The sequence below is a fragment of the Ammospiza caudacuta genome, chromosome 8, assembly GCF_027887145.1.
Source record: "Ammospiza caudacuta isolate bAmmCau1 chromosome 8, bAmmCau1.pri, whole genome shotgun sequence".
Classification (NCBI taxonomy): domain Eukaryota; kingdom Metazoa; phylum Chordata; class Aves; order Passeriformes; family Passerellidae; genus Ammospiza; species Ammospiza caudacuta.
The window spans coordinates 24,852,929-24,871,689 of NC_080600.1; the positions used below are offsets into that span (position 1 = coordinate 24,852,929).

At 37.3% G+C, this 18,761-nt stretch overlaps 2 protein-coding genes across 2 annotated transcripts in view; both read right to left on the minus strand.

The window, feature by feature from the left end:
- Positions 1-450: 450 nt before the first annotated feature.
- Positions 451-11,621, minus strand: BBS5 (Bardet-Biedl syndrome 5). The gene is made up of 12 exons (XM_058809637.1): positions 11,523-11,621; positions 10,316-10,398; positions 9,449-9,514; positions 8,572-8,621; positions 7,918-8,045; positions 6,429-6,564; positions 5,336-5,431; positions 4,771-4,833; positions 3,950-4,084; positions 3,755-3,838; positions 1,988-2,011; positions 451-1,873 (listed from the first exon to the last, which is right to left on the minus strand). The coding sequence occupies exons 1-12, from the start codon at positions 11,582-11,584 to the stop codon at positions 1,772-1,774; spliced, it is 1,029 nt and encodes a 342-aa protein (XP_058665620.1). The 5' UTR covers positions 11,585-11,621; the 3' UTR covers positions 451-1,771.
- Positions 11,622-13,463: 1,842 nt separating this feature from the next.
- The window catches only part of LOC131560778 (collagen alpha-1(XXVIII) chain-like), a 32,079-nt gene continuing 26,781 nt past the window's right edge, over positions 13,464-18,761 (minus strand). Inside the window, exons 29-34 of the mRNA XM_058809729.1 lie at positions 18,513-18,548; positions 17,367-17,403; positions 16,681-17,238; positions 15,795-16,036; positions 15,167-15,254; positions 13,464-13,663 (exon numbers count right to left, since the gene is read on the minus strand). Of these exons, the coding sequence (XP_058665712.1) occupies positions 13,464-13,663; positions 15,167-15,254; positions 15,795-16,036; positions 16,681-17,238; positions 17,367-17,403; positions 18,513-18,548 (1,161 nt within the window). The remainder of the gene's footprint in view (positions 13,664-15,166; positions 15,255-15,794; positions 16,037-16,680; positions 17,239-17,366; positions 17,404-18,512; positions 18,549-18,761) is intronic.

The window sequence follows — 18,761 nt, forward strand, 5'->3', positions numbered from 1 at the left end:
GAATCTGACCCTCAGTGAGACAGCTATGAGCAAGATTGCACAGATATATGTTACTAAATATTCTGAAATAGAAATATTATTAATCAAGTAGTCAGTTTTAACTACTGCTCACTTTTTCAGAGTTGCTTAATACAGCTCATAGCTGCAGTCATAAAGATACTAAAAAAACTCTATAACTTTGTATTGATCGCTCTTGTTCTAAGATTATTTTTATACACAACCATATCACATATACAATTTCTTCAGATATTAAGGCTTCGAAATTTTGGGCTGCTTTTTAATATCCATTTGGTTTTAAACCAAACACTACTGTTTAGACATAAAATATGTGTTATTTCAGGTAAAGTTTTGCTTTCCAAAATAATTCAAATTGAAGTCTCCACCCATATGTTAAAATGTTCTTTGAACGTAATGGAAACGGGATCAAAATACAACTACTTGAATGCAAGATTTACAACAATATATAATAATATCAAAGTTTATTGAAGTAATGACTGCTTTTCAATATAGGTTGTATTTCATTAAAGTATATACTTTGAAAGATTTTCTACAAACACCGGTATTACATTCGCACCACAGTTACTTTAACAGTCAGCTGCTGAAACAACAGCTGAGAGGACAGCTCATTTGACTTTTTCCATTTATAGAAAACAGCACAGAGGTTTTATCTCACTAGAAAACGTAACAGCTGTGTCTTCCTTTAAACAATAAATGACTCATTAACACATAACATCATAAAAGGTCTAATGACTCACAGAAGCTATTTGCATGTGCCCGGTTTTCTAGATCATTGCTTTAAAAAGTGCTCTGGCAAAAACAAACAAACATACAAACAACAACTGTATGAGGATCTCTGGATTACAATTAAAACTTGGAATAATACATGCTGAACATTTAACAAAACTATGAGATATGAAAGCTATTATTTGGAACAGAATTGCTTTTGCTTAAAGCTAACAATAACACAGCCAATATGCCTACGTACAAAATGTTCCCTGTACAATGGTATTTCTGTGTTGCAAATCATTTAACAAGTTATGGAAATGTAATTCAAACAATCATTATGGGAAAGTACATCACTCTGTATAAATACATGAATACTTGAAATTGACAATCAAACTGCATACCTCACCCTGCCCTGTCTCAGGCAGTGGTCTCCACGTTCAGAAAAAGAGGAGGCTTCTTTTTCTGACATAGTGTTGTGTAAAAAGGCAAGCAGTGCCTGGTCCTGGCAGCCAAAGGGCAACACATAAACACAGAAGCCATGAAGTTATAAAAAAAATGGTGGCTACCTGCCATAAAATGGTATCTGAAACAGCATGGCCGAATTTGCACTGTCAGGGGAGGGAGACAGAGGGCAATGCTGAAAACAGCAGAGGTTCCAAGTGTGTCAATGGCACTGCCACGCCATTTGGAGGTGGTGTGGAGGGAACCCCAGGTGCTCCCCCCGACAGAGGGAATGTGCAGGTCCGTGCAGCGGGACCGAGGGGCCTGCAGGGGGCAGCGCTTCCCGCAGCAGCCTCAGAGGGGCTCTCCTCCCACTGCTTACACAGGCAACACAGGAAATGCACACCTCTTAAGCATACAAGGTTTTTGAGTAACCTTTCTTTTATGACATAGCCTGAGGGCCTATTATATAATATTTACCTGCTCTTTAAGTTTGGCATGTTCTTTCTCTGCTACTCCGATATTTCTAAATTATCTTCTACAGATCTAAATCCAGCAAGAACAGAGTTTCTCCCTGCTTAAGAAACAAACGCGCCCATCTAAATCAGGTCATTACTTCCCAGAGTCCCTGGAGTGTGAATCCATCCTTCAGCTTCTCTATTGCAAGTCCCAGTTCTTCTGAAAACACAGGCTCCCGGTCATGTTGCTTTTTGAATACATGACATATGAGAGAAAATAAAATAAAGCAGAAAGCACTTTTTAATTTCATTATCCCATTTTATCAACAGCAATTTGATAGTATGAAGAAGTATCTCCTTACCTTGTTTTCATCAGCAAAGTAAGCCTGCAAAGGAAAACAAAAAAGAACTGTGAAAACAAGAGTCTAAAAACCACATCTGCTAATAATTCCTTGGGTTCAAAACTGTATTGAGTAGGTCTTCCACAAGAATCCAGTCTACATGGGTTTAACTTCTATGTTAAAATAATTTACAAAAGGCTTCTAACAAGATTTTCTGTTTTGGATTATAGACTAGATACCGCCACATTATGGTATTTTTCATTACCTTTGAAATTTCCATCATAATAAAGAAAGATGTTTTAAATGGCAACATTTTTGTATTACATTTGTTACACTGACAAACACTTGATAGGGAATATTAATATGAAGACAAACTGACAGCATCCTGGTATTTTTTTGCCTCATGTGCAGCAGCTTTTACTATTCAACATCAAAAACTAGCTTAAGATGTATAATATCAAAGTTCAGTTGACATTATACTCAATCTAAGAAAAGAACATAAAGTAATAGAACAACTCCATAAACAGAGACATGGGAAAGAGATACCATCTTTCTTATTCTGTGTGGGTGGAAATTAAGGCTCAAACTTTTAGGGATATCAGATCTCCAAAAATATCCACACTCTAGAAATCTCTGGACCTGCAGGTTCTAGATGTTATCTCCAAAAATGAGCCTAGTCTTGCTTCAGCTGCCCCTGTGGACAGGTGAGGGGCAGCAAAGAAAGCACATTCCTGTGGCATCAAGTATTGTACAATATTGGTGTGTAGCTGCTCCTGGGGTCCTGGGCAACCTGAGTCTCTACAGCAACAAACTTCTAACCATTTTCAGCTTCCAGTTTTTGTTTGAGAATATACAAAGCACAGTTATTTAGTTCAGGTGATAAAGGCACCAACAAAGCAAACAGATCTCCATTTAAGGAGAAGGTATGTCTTCAACTATGCTGAAGATTGAATAAAAATATGCAAAAATGAAAAAAAGTAAGCCATAAAGCTAGGAAAGAGGGAAAGGAAAAAACAAGAGCCTATCTGTGTTAGTAAAAGGCTGCAAAATTAAAAGGAGTGGAAATAACACTCATGCTAGGCCTGTTAATTTATCTAATTTCAGAGACTGGTCAATGCATCAAGGCTAACACTTGAAAACATGTGCCATTTACCCTTGCAGTCAATCATGAAACCAAGTGTTACTGGGTTGCACATCAACTTTGGAAATTTGTTGAAAGAAGGTCAATCAAGCAACCCAATGCATTTTAAACTAAATTTTCCTAAAATACTGGGAGACATAATAATGTAAAATTATTGCTGCCTTTCTAAAAATATTCCAAGTTTGAATCTTAGATGAATGTTGAGCATACAGATATCACCATCTCTTAGTCTGCTTTAAGAGAAGGTGAGTTATTGTTTCAATATAATGTATCTGATTATATTGTACTGCTGATTTTCAAGCCATTCCTGATTTTAATGTGTTGAGGAACTACAAACAACAATTCTTTTGAATATCTACTAATATTTCTTTTGAATAATATTTGAATAATAGCTTGTTCTTAAAGAACAAACTATTCAAATATTATTCATATTAAGAATATATATAAATAATGAATTAAGAATTCATATACAGAATAAATTCCTGTAATAATCAGGATGTTTAATAAAAGGCATGTAGATGTGTTTTAAATATAGAAAGTACAGTTGCACTTATCTTTAACAGAGGATTACAGCTGTACATTGCTTAAATCTGAATAACCAAACAAGAATGATTCTATTTTTCTGGGTTTTTTGTGGAGTCCCTTACCACAAAAGCATCTGTATGTTCATCAGCTTCTATTTCCACATCATCTGGAACCTGCTCCACTGTTAGGTCTTCAAGGGGTTGAGGCTGCAAATTGTAACATTTTAGTAAGTAAATTCACATATCTAATATATTTAATATATTTTTATTATTGTTAACACAGTATTGTATGTATTTTAAAATAAATAAATGGAGTACCTTTTCTTCCATTTCATAATCCACTCCAAATATAGGATTAGCTGAATAAACTTTGTGAAGCGAATTAATTTCTTTCACTGCCTCCTGTAGTTTCTCTACAGGGTCTATTTTAAAACCAAGTACGTATCCTCCACTCTACATAACAGAGAAAAAAGACAACATCTGTTTATTAGTCTTACTTTTTAAACAATTTTTTCTCCTTGATAGTGATTTCCAGTTAAATGACAGAAATTTTGAGCTTGCTGAGAAAATTGAATCACGGGTGAAATAACACAATGACAATGCTTCTCTATGAGGTAAATAAACTTTTAACCATTAGCCCGTTATATAAAAGGGGAACAAACTCCTTATACAGAAAACCACAAGCAAACAAGGGTGGGACAAATTCAGAAGTGATATTAATGATTTATTCCCAGCTATTCAGCAAACGCTGAGTCTCTTAGGTCCTGATGCTGTTATTAAAGAACCTTTCAGATACACAGAAATAATGAAAAAGATTTAAAAGAGTGGTCTTAATTAAGTAGAGAATTAATTAGATCCCAAAGATAATCTGTCAGAAGACAGTGTATTTGACAGTTATAAGCTAGTTATGCTGGCCTATTGTGGCTTTGCTTAGAGAAACTGTAACTCCCAATAACCATATTGACCATAACATACACTTAAAGCAGTGCACAGAACTTTCTTAGTTTTCAAAAGGCCACACAGAAGAAATGCTCTATGTAACTTAAAAGTAGACCCATGACATCTCAAAATTAGAGAAATACTGTATATATGTATAATAAAAATGTAAGCAATAGAAAAAGGATATTAAAGCTTCTTACCTGCTGAGAGCTCTCTATCACAAGAGCCAAGCCAAACTTTGAGTCTCTCATTTTTATTGAACGCTAATGATAAAGAGGTATAACGCTGTTAAAAACTTTGTAATTACTGGGTAAAAATCTCATTTCAGTTTCTTTTTTACAGTGTAATAATTACAATTACTGGCTCTGGAAGCTTGGCTACCAGCATTCCCTCCCATTTACCATTACAAATCTGAACCCCTGAAATCTGAAAAGTGTTTTATTAGAAATGGTAACAGTGGTAACAGTAAATTTCTGAACATCAGGTTCACAGATCATGAATCCTAGTGTATGTAGATGGCATGAAACATCAGAGTAAATATTAAAAAGTTTGAAATACAAGCCATTTTCACCACCTGTACCTGCCCAGGAAATCCTCCAACTAATCTGGACAGAAAAGAAAATATACCCTGTGGTTGATGCTGGAAAAACTAAGTTCCTTTCTGAATGAGAGATATGAAATAAAATTTTGGTAACCTGGGAGTTTTAACCAAAGACTTGAATATATGCTGTTTCATTTTGAAAATGGTTGTTGTAAGATACTTACAATTTGTAGATATGGTATGCTGACATTAAAGCTGTCATTCATATTTGCATGCCAAACTATTCTCACATTAGTAATAAAAAATGTTCCCAAATTTCCCTATTAAAGAAAAGTTATGTTAGAATTGCTTTAAGGACAGAGCTTTCTCCCCCAAATATGATGATTACTGCTATCCATTTACATATAAGAAAGATAGAGCTTCATATTTTATTCACTAAAAGCCTGATTCTTTCCTACCAAACCCAGTTGAAATGTTTCTATTGATTGCAAGGGAAGAGGATCTTTAAAGGCTATGTGAATCTGAGTAATGAAAATAGCTGTGAGCACCTACTACTGCAGCAAAGCTGGATCAAGTCACAGCCCAGCCAAGCTCATGGGAATGAATACATGAAGCATCTGAGTGTTATTAACTGTACAGATCTGGAATTGGCAGAAAGCGTAAGTATAAAGGCATGTGGGTTAAACTTAGGTAATTGAGGAGACGTGTGCCAAGGGAATGTAGAGGAAAGAACTTTTTAGCTTGTCAGAGTGGATCATATTTCTATTCTGGACTAAAATTGCACAGACAGAAATATCAGCTCCTGTTTTGTTTCACTGCTCTGGGAAATGCTTGCAACTAGTGCCCTATAAAATAATAAATGCTTTCTATTTTTATCCTAAAAGTTTTTCATTTTTTTAAGACACGGAATCCCTGCCAGTATTTTCAAATTTCAATAATCAAAAGACAGTATAATCTTACTACTGCTTAGTCAAAGCTGCATATAAATATACAAATATTCAGCAGAACACTTCAGAAACATGATTTTCTTTCAGTGTCATACAGAGCTTTAGACTCCTAAATATATCTTTTTAACAAAAATTGTAGATCTAGTCCCTTGCATATTAGCCAGGTCATGCAGACTTCAGGTTACCAAAAGGAGATTTTGTTGTAGTGAGTAGCAAATATATGGGATCAGTTTCTCTGCATGCATCAGCTGATGAACAGCATTAAGGGTAATTCCTTGGAGGTTACAAAACTACAGGAGTACAATTGCTAGACAAAAGCTGAAACATTTTAACTTTTCTGTAGTCAACATATTCTGATTCTTTACTATACCTGGTCACTTGATAAATTCCAAACTCCATTGACTTTATCATAGATTTGTTCTTGTGGTAACAATCTCAGTTGCTTGTTTTGAATCAATGCACTTCTCAGCTTCAGATCACGATACATTTTGGAAGTTTCATAAGCTCTGCAAAAAATATAAAATATGTATTAGTTTATACATAGTTCTGTTTTTCTACTATACTATCTTTACCTTTTGTTTCAGTACAGATATGACATGTATATTTTCAGCTTTTCTTATCACCACATTGCACAAAACTGAGAATATTATTACAAATTTTTCAACACAATTAAGTATATTCCAGCTTTCCTTAATGAATTTATCTTTAAACTTAAGACAGGTTTTTGACAACCTTTTGATCTCCTGTAGTGTTCATGTCTATACTATTTTTTCCTTTTCCTTAAGACAGACATCACCCAGCCTCTATTACAAAGCATAAGTTCTCTGGGTCCCATGGTACACACAGCATGGACATTAACAATCCTTTATTTTTCAGTGCCAGTTAAATCACAAATGTTGAAGTGAGGGGAGAACGACCATCCTATAATGCATCGAACTCAGATTATTGATCGATCAGCCAGTTTAAATAATAGTGTTAATGAACTTCATGCATATTCCAAAATCCAGGTTTATGATAGGCTAACAGAGAAAACTCTAACCACTCCTTTTGTTTTACAATACCGTTGATTGTTTACACAAAATAAAACCAGTGTTCCCACTGTGATATGAATGGTTCCCAAAACTTCCATATCTGTTCCCAGGGTGCCATCTTTTCCCAGAGAGGGTGTTTCACTTGTTATGGGAAGACTGCCTGAGAACCTTATTGTTTATACAATGATGCCTGAGAGAGTCTAATTGTTTATAGAAGTCAGGCTGGGAACTGCTTTGGAACTGCTTCACAGCTACCTGTTACTTTTCTCTCAATTGCATGGCTTCATGGCCTTTTACTTCAAGCCATGCCTGATCTAAACTCTCCACACACAAACATCCAATACATATGTCAGTATTCCACAGCTCTTAAATAGACACCCATGGCAATGTATTCTGCACACATTCATTCAGATGACTTGTCTTTAAATGGGAAGCATACAGTGTTTTGTAGTCAGTGAAGAGTTCGGACCAGGATTTAAATTTTCATTTCCTTTACATGGTCTGAAATTACAGGAAATTATTGCAGACACAAATTATAGCTAGAAAATGCACACTCAAATTAGCTCCATTATACTCTTATTTGTTCAGATAGTTTATACACACAAAGTGTATAAATTGTGATCAATAACTAGTGAAATACACATTAATTTTCATTATGTGCAGCTATCTACTAAAATTTGTGATCACAGTCCTCCTTCCTTCCAGAGATTGCTCTCTTTAGGGAAAGTTTTCTGCATGTTGAATATGGACAGTCATATATTGTGTCTATCAGCAGCTGTAATCCCCCATATTTGAGGCCTTGATCAAACACTATTTTAAGTACACTACCTGTGCACAGCAATAACTGAAGTGAAAAGTCTGGGACTTCCAGGAACAACATTGGTAAATATGAACTCAAAGCGAGTATTGTTACATTTAGTCAATATATACAGAGCTTCTGTCTGCCCTCGTAATTTCTGTAAGGAAAAAACAAAATTTTACATTTTGGCAATACAGTAGCTTGATTGTACAAATAATAAATAATCTTCAGATGTTGTCTAAATTATTGTTTTAGACAGTGTTTATGGAGGTGTAACCCTGATTCTACCATTAATCTACTGCTATCTTCAACTGAACTTATTTTTCTTTTTGACCAACTAGCAGTTCCTCAACAGTAAAACTAATGCAGCCTGCCTGCTCTACATTTGCAGTATCATGACTGAAACTGTATTTTTGGTTCTGTTACCATACGGTTGCCCAGGAAATCTACATAATCTTCCTGCTAGTTCTTTGAGGCAGGTCAAACAAACAGCTTCACAGTTGCATGCAATTCCATTCAGGCTATGTATTTGAGAGCTCTCCACTTTTCAAACAAAACTTTCATTACTATTCTTTGCTGTTCTTGCAAGTAAACTTTCAGATTACTGTTGATACAGTGCAGTAAACATAAACAACTAGTTACAGCTTCTTTTATTATTTTTAAAAGTATTTTTTGGAACTTACTGAGTTGGCAGTTCTTGTAGTTATATTTATAACGCAGTTGTAACCGACAGCTTAAAAGTCAAGGGAGAAAAATACATTGTTTTGAGAACAAGAAAAATAACAGTCAAAATTACAAAGTATATTACTGAATTTTTTAGTGCAGCTTTGGATGCTATGTGTGAGAATTACACTCTGTGGTTAATACTCTGGGTCCTCATCACAACCCTGAAGACTAATTTAAGCTAGAAAGGATCTTGGAAGGTTCTTTGGTCAAGTGCTCTTTTCAAATCAGGACCAATTCTGGCTGCTCAGTGTACTATCCAATCCAAGAAATATTTCCACAGAAGGGGATTGCACACTGAACACTGGAAATAATTTGTGCACAAAGGAACTGCTAATCCTGCCCCTGTTTCAGCACTTTAAATTAAATATGAGCAAAACTCTCACTGCTCATACAGTTTTAACTCATACAGTTAAAATGAGAAACTTATCCAGAGTTTACAATACTAAAACTGGAAAGGAAGGTAATTGAGGGGAATAAATAGAGAAATGCAGAATGTGAATAAGCAGGTGGCAACAAGAGCTACAAGTAAAGCAATGTATGATGAAGCTCAAACTTTTTTTTTTAAAAAACCACATGAATCCCACATCGGCCAAATGAAAAACATGTCTGAAAAACTCTTCAACTTCTTTTCTGAGAAATTAACATAGAATATTGAGTATTACTATTTTGCTATGAATTACCATTTCAGTGCCTATATTATAAAGAGATTCATTAGTAACAGTTTATTTCAGACTTTCCAGAGCAACACAGCTATACTTCAGCATTCTGTACTGAAATCAATACTTGGTGAAGGAACAGCAAGGCACCACAGAGGAAACAGAAGGTAATACTTACAGAGGTTGACTCTGGGCAATGATAGTGAGCGCCAAATGATCCGCAAATTTGTCACAAGCAGCTTGCCTGGAGATAAAGAGTGTAGCTATTTTTAATCTAAATAAATTCTATTAAATAAAATGTTCTGAAACAATAGGATATTCCTTCTCCTTGATGGGAAAAAGAAGAAAGCACAGGACACTCCACCGGAAAAATCACTAAACCACTAAATACTTAAATGCTTAAAATGCTAGCAACAAGGAACAAATTAAACAATTTCGAATATATACCAGCATTCCTCAAAATCAAACCAAGAGCAGTTATTGATTCCAATCCAGATGCTTATAGCAAAAATGTAGACACAATTAGTGCAGAACTGCTCTGGGGAGGAGAAGGGGAAGGCAGTGAGTTAACTGTCACAGCAGTGTTCATGAAAAACCTCACCCCTTTGCCATATGCAAATTTATTCCATTCTGGACCCTGGAGAGCAGCACATCCAGCCCCCTTGAAGGGTCATCTCAGCATGCTGGTAGCTTCAGCCCCTGCCCACTATGTATTCCTTACTTCAGTAAGTTAATTCCTTACTTCAGATTCAGTTAAAAACAGGGTGGGACAAGCTAAGCATTAAAGAGGATTACAGCAGAACAGCACCACATTGTTTATAAATGGATTGTTCCTACAAGGCTTTAATTCTAAGCAAATTCTGAGACAAGAATCACCTTCCTACAATTTCAAAAAAACATTCCAAGGCAGATCTGAGAAATAGGCAGGATCTCTTCTGTGCAACAGAGCACTGATACAGGGTTCAATGGGAACCTGCCAGGGCTTTCATAAACCTACACAGGTTAAAGAGTAGAAAGTTTACAATTTGCCTGACTATGCAGTTACCTCTGTCTCCGTTGTTTCCTTTGGTATCTTCAACAGACTCTAAGCAGTCTATAAGGACCTCTCCAGGTCTCATTTTCATTTGTCTAAAAAAAGGAAAAATAACTTGTTTTCCAAAAATAAGGTAATTTTTATTTCTCTGTTTTGCTTTCCTCTATTTTCTGCTCAGTACATAATGCAATGAAAAATCCACACATGCACACAAATCAACTTTATATATCTGAAATTATCACTACATTCACAGATGAAAAATATGAATATCTTTATGATTACCTTATAACAGTAAATAAATAAATAATTATGTAGCAAGTGTGACCATGAAAACTATACCCCAAAATAAGGACAAAATGTGTGGAAATGGAGGGAAAAGCAAAAAAAAACCCACTTGCATTCACGTAATTTTTAGGGGACTGAGTTTATTGCCTCTTGATGTAGATTCAGGTCATAAGGAGTGGAGCTAGGCTCAGGAAAGAAGAGATTCCAGCAAAAGAAATATCAGATGTATAAGGATATGTGAAATGCTCTGCTAAATTTTCCACAAAGGGTGTGGTTTGACTTTTTGTTTGTTTGGCTTTTGGCTTTTTGTGTGAGGTCTTCTATTTATTTGTTTGTATTATTATTTTGCTTTAAGTGATCTAACCACTTCATTACGTAACACCAATGCAGTGTGATTTTTTGCTGTACTTTAGTCGTATTGTCAAAAGCGGCCAAAACTCTCCATGTATGGCATGACAGAAACAAAATGTATTATTAAGACACGACTTTCGTGAAATACTGCCCAGCCGCCGCCCCGTTTGCCAAGCCCGGCTAACCATGAGTGCCACCGTCCCCGCAGACACACGCCTTCAGCTTGGTTGTACTTCTCAGTGCTAAAAAAGCTCAGCTGGGAAAAGTATACCCCCTTCCCTCAGTCCTCCAGTGTCCAATCTTTTGTTTTATTTTCTTTTTATAGATTGGAAACGGTGCGTGGACCCCACCCAGCAAGCACTGACCGCCCCGGCCCGCCCGGCCAGGTGAAGCCGCCGATGCTGCGCGGCCGCCACACCGGGGCGCTCCCGGCACACGCTGGGGCGCTCCCGCCGTGCACCGCGCCCACGCCAGCGGTCGGCCTCAGCCGCGGAGGCAGCGCTCAGCCGGCCGCCTGTCGGCGCCGGGCGGGTACGAGAGCGGCGCTGTGAGGGCAGGGCGGGGCCGGGACACGGACACTCACTGCGGGGAGATGTCGAAGCGGACATCCCTGTCCTCCCACAGCACGTCCAGCACCCCGCTCATGGCCGCCACCCGCCCCGACGAGTCCGCGCGCCGCCCTGGCAACGGCGTGGGGGGATGGGTGGAGTCTCGCGCCCCCGCGGCGCCCGGGATTGGCTGCGGCGCCGCACGCGGGGAGCGCGCGCGCACTCGCGCCCGCCCTGGTTCCTCCCCCGGCTCGGCTGAGGGGCTCCAAGGGAGCTTGAGGGACCCTGTCGTTCCCGGTAGTGCAGCCTTGAGCTCTGCGGATCTGTGGGGCCGAGTGTTTGTTTGGTGGTTTTGGGTTTATTTTAAAATAGATGAGATGTGTAATTTTTAATTTGGAATGTCTTGAAAGCTCTATCCAAATTTTAATTGCAGTGCCCTGCCGCTGTAAAATTAAAAAAAACCCCAGGAAGCTGCAAATAAGATTCATAAGAAAAAAACTTGTCTTTTGCTAGTTCTTCCCCTAAAGCTTGTCCCTGGGTTGGCGAGGAGCCCGTTGCAGCCATCTGGAGATGGACACCAGCTGGATGAAATACAGCAGCGGGCGGGAAATGCCCCGACCTCCCTCTGGCCCCGTGACGAGAGGGGCTGAGGGTTCCGAGAGCACAAACCGGGGGGGTGTTTTAGTTGAGGCCAAACTCCGCTTTTTGTTGATATGCTTGATGTTACCATTTGCCCAGGGGGAAAAAAAAAACAAAGAAACCACACAAATCCAACTAAAAATGATCAACGAGTGCATAATCTGAGATGTTTGGCCTTGTTAAGGGCTGTGGCAGAAATCTGGTTATGAGAAGCACACGACACAGTGAATATCATTTAGCTGTGAGGTAAGTTTTTAGTCCTGTAAATGAACCATCATCCATTTTCTGTCCTGGCAGTAAAACCAACAATGTTTTATTAGAAATAAGCTTTAAAGTATATATTAAATAACAGGAAATTCAACATATACAAGCAGATATAAATGTAAAAAGTAATATCACAGTGGCAGACAATAAACTGTGCTGTTTAATGTTTTAAACATAAGTTTAAATAGTTAGGAAGATGAAAATATTAAAATGCATTTAAAAATTAGACTTGACTTTCAGAAGAGAAACACATTGGAAGGACCATTTTAGACATGAACTAACCCAACACAGTAATGCCAGTTATTGGTATATTCACTCATAGAAATCTGTCAATGTGTTTTAACTGTAACTGTCATGGATCTTGGCTAGCTCATAAAAACTGAGGAGAGTTTACTGAAAAAAGGATGAAATGTACCTGTGATGTGCTTAGGGAAGGTGGGTAACTGAACCACCTCCCTGTCTTGGGACCCAGAGAGCACGTAGACCACAAGTTGATGCATTTGTTGTATTTATCTGTATTAAGTAGTACTCTGCATGTAATTTGGAAGTTGATGTTTTGTGCTTTAGATAGTAAAATACTATTTGTGAGAATAGTTTCATTTAAAAGAAGTGAAGCTTTCATTGCAGAATCCATGCCAAATACTAGATTTCCATAACAAAGGGAAAAGAACTTACATAATGACCAAGGATTGGTTTTCAAAGCGATATATGTAGTTTAAAATAAGATCTAGTTAGTGATTGTACAATGCTAGTATTTAAAGATCTAGGTGAAGGAAGGGCAACTGCTATGACAAATGCTACACTGGTCTAACTATAACTGAGTAAAAAAGGAAATTTTGTACTCTTGATACTATTGAAAATTTGCTGTTTTGTTATAACCCCTAGGCCATAGAAGAAATCCTGAAAGTGTTTAAGTATGCTTGCATAGGTAGACTTTTTAGTTAGAGGGCATGTGACTTCCTAATGTTAGCATTCTATAAATTATTTGGTTTGATTTTAGATACCACGCTGGATACTTGATATAAAAGCCAAACAATCAATAGCTTCAACCTCATCATTTTTTATTGTAGAGACTAATTGCTACCTCCAGCAAAAACTACACAAGCCTGTGTGCATTCCTGCTCAGACTCAAAGCGATTGGCATTTCCATGGCAGCCCCCATACCAAAACTGAGCACAGGCATTGGCTTGTGTGTCATAGTACCATCTGATTGTGTAAGCACGGCACGGCCCTTGGTCCAGCCTCAGCTTGCAGCGCAGGCCCACAGGACTTTCTAAAATAAAAAAAAAGAGGAATAGAAACCATTCAGTTTGTAAAAATCAATTATATTCCATAGATTTTACCTTTAAAACTCTTACTTTGGTTTTTGTTTTTTTCCTGCTAGTCTTACACAATAGTTTAAGATTCACTTTTAGTTCTAAAGATGTTAATATTGAAGACAAGTTATAAGTGCATCTTGGTAGTCAAATAAACTGTTCCTTTACTGGCATGATTCTTGTAATTCCAGAAATAAAAATATTATGACTCCACATACAAAAAGAGCGAACTATATGAATATGATAATTCTAAAATATATTTTTTGAAATCTGATTACATTCAACCAGTCCTGTGAGCAAACTGAAATTTTAAGCCCAAGAGCTGTAAGCTAGTTGCATCTGCTGCATCCTTCTGTATTACATTAATTTTCCTTCTGGTGTGGGAGAAGGGACATTAAACACTCAGAAGAATATAAAACTCTTGTCTTGCTTTTGTGTGGTATTTGTGCTGCTTATCCAGTAAAATGGTAGGAATCATGTACATAAGTTTTGAATTTAAAACTCCTACAAATATGGATTAGAGGACTGTGACATACTAATTTAGTCTCACCTTAATAACATCATGACATAGAAAACAGTTTTCTGTGAAGTTTAATGTTGTGACTAATATTTTGTCTTTTGCAACTGGTATCTTGTCACTTTTTTTAAAAAAAACTTTAGTGCCAGAGACTGAATAAGTCATGCCACTGTTCCCAGGAAACATTGGGAGCGTTTCTATCGCTCTCTTCTGTTGCTCCATCAAAATACACTATTACTGAAACTGAAAATGCCCCAAATGATGAACAAAATACATTTGGACATTTCATATAAAAAGAATCAACCCTTTAAGTACTCAGCTAATTATTATACTCAAAATGACTAAACACTGTTTTTTTCCTATTGCTCCTCTGAAAGAGAAAACCATTCTTTCTGTCCAATTCTGAAATCATTGTCTTTGCCTTTAGTGAAGTCTCCCCCTCTGTAGACTGCCCCTCCTTGGCTGATGAATGACCTGCTGACTGGCCCACCCTCAGTGAGCATTATGTTCTCCTTTTGATGCCCCTTAGGAGCTCCCTCTCAAGTTGTAGACAACCTTGCTTTTGCTTTAAGTGGAGCAGTGGGATCCAGAACTTGGAAAGACAAGAACTGCAACTAGATCTGTTATAAAATCCTGAAGCAACTTCTCTTCTACATCACAGACTCACAAAGTCTTTGGAGAATGGAACAAAATTACTCTGACTTAAAGCCTTATTAAAAGTTAGTACCAGGCAAAGAGGTAACAAAATGAAAAGTGATCTGTTACCCACCAGGTCTTGGTGTGGGGCCTGCAGTTAAGAGAGATGATGTTATCCCTTTATTGGATGGTGGTTGTTTAGGTGAAAATAATGGTAACACAGCTGCAGGTGAAAAGGATCAGAATGAGACATTGATTTTTCGTCAGCCAAAAATGAGAATGAAGAAATGAATGACAATAGAAATACCTCTGGTATTTCCTGTCAGCAGGGTTGGCTGTTGTTCTTCATCTTGTTCCTCTTCGTAGGCGTCATAGACTATGGAAGGTACGTTGGTCTGAAATGAGCATTTGATTTTTTTTCTTTCCAGATACTGTGAAGTGTTCCAAAGTGAACAAGCCCTCCATGTGTTTTTCCTTTGCATTTACCCTGACTTCAGTGTTAAAAACCAGAATTTCAACTTCTCCTGGTTGGTTTACCAGGAAAGTTGGCATATCTAAATGTTGGATAAATATTTTTTTTTAGTTGAGCTTTATGGAAGTTTATTTATAGACTTAAAATTATAATCTACAATTGAGTTCAATTACTGTTCTTAGACTTAATTATAACAGTGTAATTGCTTTTAATATTGTTATGATTCACACTGTGGCACAAATATTACTGTATTAAACAAAGGAATCCTTGTAACAATATCAGGTATAAGTTATAGCTATTAGTTAATTACCTGCATGCAACATCAGAGCTCTTACTCAGAACAACCAGCTCTGAGCATACCAAGTTAAAGTACCTGTCCTGCAGAAAATTAGGGGAAATGGTACAAATTACGTTAGGTGGCACAGAAAGATATATACTTTAAACTTCTGCTGAATTTTCATACCGAAGCTGATGGTTGAGGAAGATGGCCAAGACTCAGAGGACTTTCTACTGTAGATACTCTGAGTGTCTGTGCTGAAAGTGATTGTCTGTTAACATTGTTCTTCTGAAGTATGTAGTGTAAAGAACTTGGAGATACTGACTGGAACAATCGCCCACTAATGCTTGCACCATTTTCATTGTGGTTGTATACTAAAGTGCCATGTTCATCTTCACAAAATTGATTTACTAATTTGGACTCCAGAGCTGTTGAAAAAAAATAATTAGAAAACATATCATAATGAGAAATTCAATGTATTCTTAAAATTTGGATTACTTATATATGTCGCTAATGTGCATGTAATCCAGAACTCCTTCAGATTGTTTACACACATCTAAGAAGATTATTCCAGATTCTTTGGAGTATGTTCTTTTTGGTCACAAATTTGCCAGCATGTAAGTCCTCTACATGGTAGAAAATACAGGGATCTTAGGTAAGGGTGTTCATCTAAGCTTTGTAATAACTACTATTTGTTAATGGGAAAATAATTGTGTATCTTGCTGCTGTGAATAACCACATGAAAATGGATTATTTCCCCAGGAAGTGAACAAGTAGCATTTATGACAATGGGTTTCATTCTGATTTACAGTCAGATTTTCAGTGTATGAGCACTTATTCATCTTAGAAAACTTGTTTAGGCAGCTGTTTTCCTAGACTGGGTGACTGACATTCCCCCATTGGCACGTTGCCCCATAATGTGACACCACAATCAAAGGGGATCCGTATGTCTAGATTCCTATTACTTTGCAGCATCAAAGCATATCCACAAAGATAATGCTTGTCTCCCAGCCTGCCCCCTTGTGAGAAGCATCTGATGATATAAGGCAGAATAAAAGGTCACTGGACGCACCTGGGAGGGTGTTAAAGTCATCAATGAGATACATGTGCTCTCCATCTGGGTCTGAAGCAATCACATTCAGCTCCCTCACAAACTCAGCCTGGGTTGGATCTGAAGCATTTACGATTCCTATTGCGTACATTTCGATGTTTGCTGCGTGGGCCTCTCGAACAACAAGATCTAGTTTTACAGCTTCTCTCTTGTCTGTTTGGCCATCTGTTAGCACAATAGCCACTTTCCTCACCCCTGCTCGAGCACCAGAAAATCCTTCCTGGGTTGCTTTGCGGATGGCAGTTCCTGTGTAAGTGCCTTCTCCCATGTACTGCATTTTTCTGATTGCTCGCTTGACATCCTGGCGGGTTGGATACTTGTTGAGCCCAAATTCTAGCCGAGCTTCTAAACTGTACAGCACAAGGCCAACTCTGGTAGCATTTCTGCCTACAGTTACTCTGTCTACTAAAGCAGTTACAAAGTCTTTGATAATCTCAAAATTTTCTGGTCCCACACTCTCAGAGCTGTCAATCACAAATACAAGCTCCATAGGAATTTCCTTACATTTAATACTGCAACCTACAAAGGAAAAATAAAAGAAACCCAGATCACAATGACTTGATTTGGCATGCTTTAGGAAAAGAGAAGAATGCAAATGTAATGAAAGAAATACAGAATTTGAACGTAAAGGTTTCCTGAGTCCTTACCACATATCTCTTTTATTAGTTTAATGATATCTTCTCTCTGGATGTGAAAAAAATTAAATATTAAAATATTTTACAATTTGCCTCTTTTAATTGAGTTATAATTTTAACACTTACAAATATTTTGTTTATAATCAATTGTTGTGTCCTACAGTGACTTAGAAAAATGTTACTGTTTAACTTCCAAACTTGGGAATGAGTTCCACGTGTTACAATAAACTATTTCATATGCATACAGGAATCAATAACTTGATAACACATTAACATCTCTATCTAAAACAATTAGCTCCTGCTATTTTAAAAAATGTTTTGTGATTAATTGATTCTATTTAAACTGAAAGGTATATATATTTTAGCATCTGCATAATATGATATTCCTTTTAAATGTTGTGGGAGCAGAGAAATAGACGCAACTTGAGGAAGCGTAGGATTGCTTGTAGTGAGCTGACATATGCCAGGGCACCAGTACAGAATGGGAGTTGTCAGCCCTGATGTACCTGGCCCACAATTACCAAGCCTTCATCAGCACAAAACCCCAAAACTGCTGCCTTCAGAGCTGTCTGTCAGAGCAATGAGGGCTTCTGTGGCATGTGAACAAAGTGTTTCTCAGAGCAATCATTTGTTACATATTTTGAAGTGCATGACAGGACTCATCTGGCATTGAGTCAATCTTTCAAATACAACGTTTTGCTACTGCTTCTCAGCTTTCATCATAAACTGTAGTAATATTTATATATTCACTGACATACTTTGCTGAATTTGACTCAAATGTGGTACAGGCTTAGCAGAAATATAAATAAGTTCCTAGCATGATAGACCATGACAAGTTTGAAGATCTTTGCTCTTCATACTCTTAAATACTTGCAAAAAAACCTTCCTGCAGCAAGTACACACCTGGGTGATCTAACACTAGCTATAAAAGAACATATAGCAGAAAAATACTTAAAGTCACCAGGAACTTTTAATTCAATTTCAGGATAAAGTAGATATGAAAAAATCAGAAATCTTTGAGTTGGTTTCTTTCTATATTATTGCTGAGTCAGCTTCTAATCAGAAAGCTCTTTCCAAAATAATTAAAAGGCTACATTTCATCTGATAGTGTTGTTTATATCTTGCTGTAATGGGATTTAAATAATGGAATTTGCTTACTGTTAGGCCTTGGTCTCCCTTTGGTCCCATCTTGCCCTGTAACAGTGATTGCTAATTAAGTTATTGCAATTAGATAGTAACATTGTAATTCAGAATACAACTTCATCAATACTGTTATTAGAATAATATTTTTCCAATAGAAGTTAAACTAGAAAACGTGTGGTCCTGATGCACGTGCACTGCCTTGTGCATGTAGTACCTGCAGCCTCCTGAGGAGGTTTGTGGGAAGTGGATGATCTCAGGTGTCCC

Coding starts and splice junctions, on each gene's coding strand:
- BBS5 (XM_058809637.1), bottom strand. CDS start 11,584: ATGAGCGGGGTGCTGGACGTGCTGTGGGAGGACAGGGATGTCCGCTTC. Junction 5,432..6,428: donor GGAATTTATCAAGTGACCAG/GTATAGTAAAGA, acceptor TTTCTTTAATAG/GGAAATTTGGGAACATTTTT. Junction 3,839..3,949: donor ATTATGAAATGGAAGAAAAG/GTACTCCATTTA, acceptor TACAATTTGCAG/CCTCAACCCCTTGAAGACCT.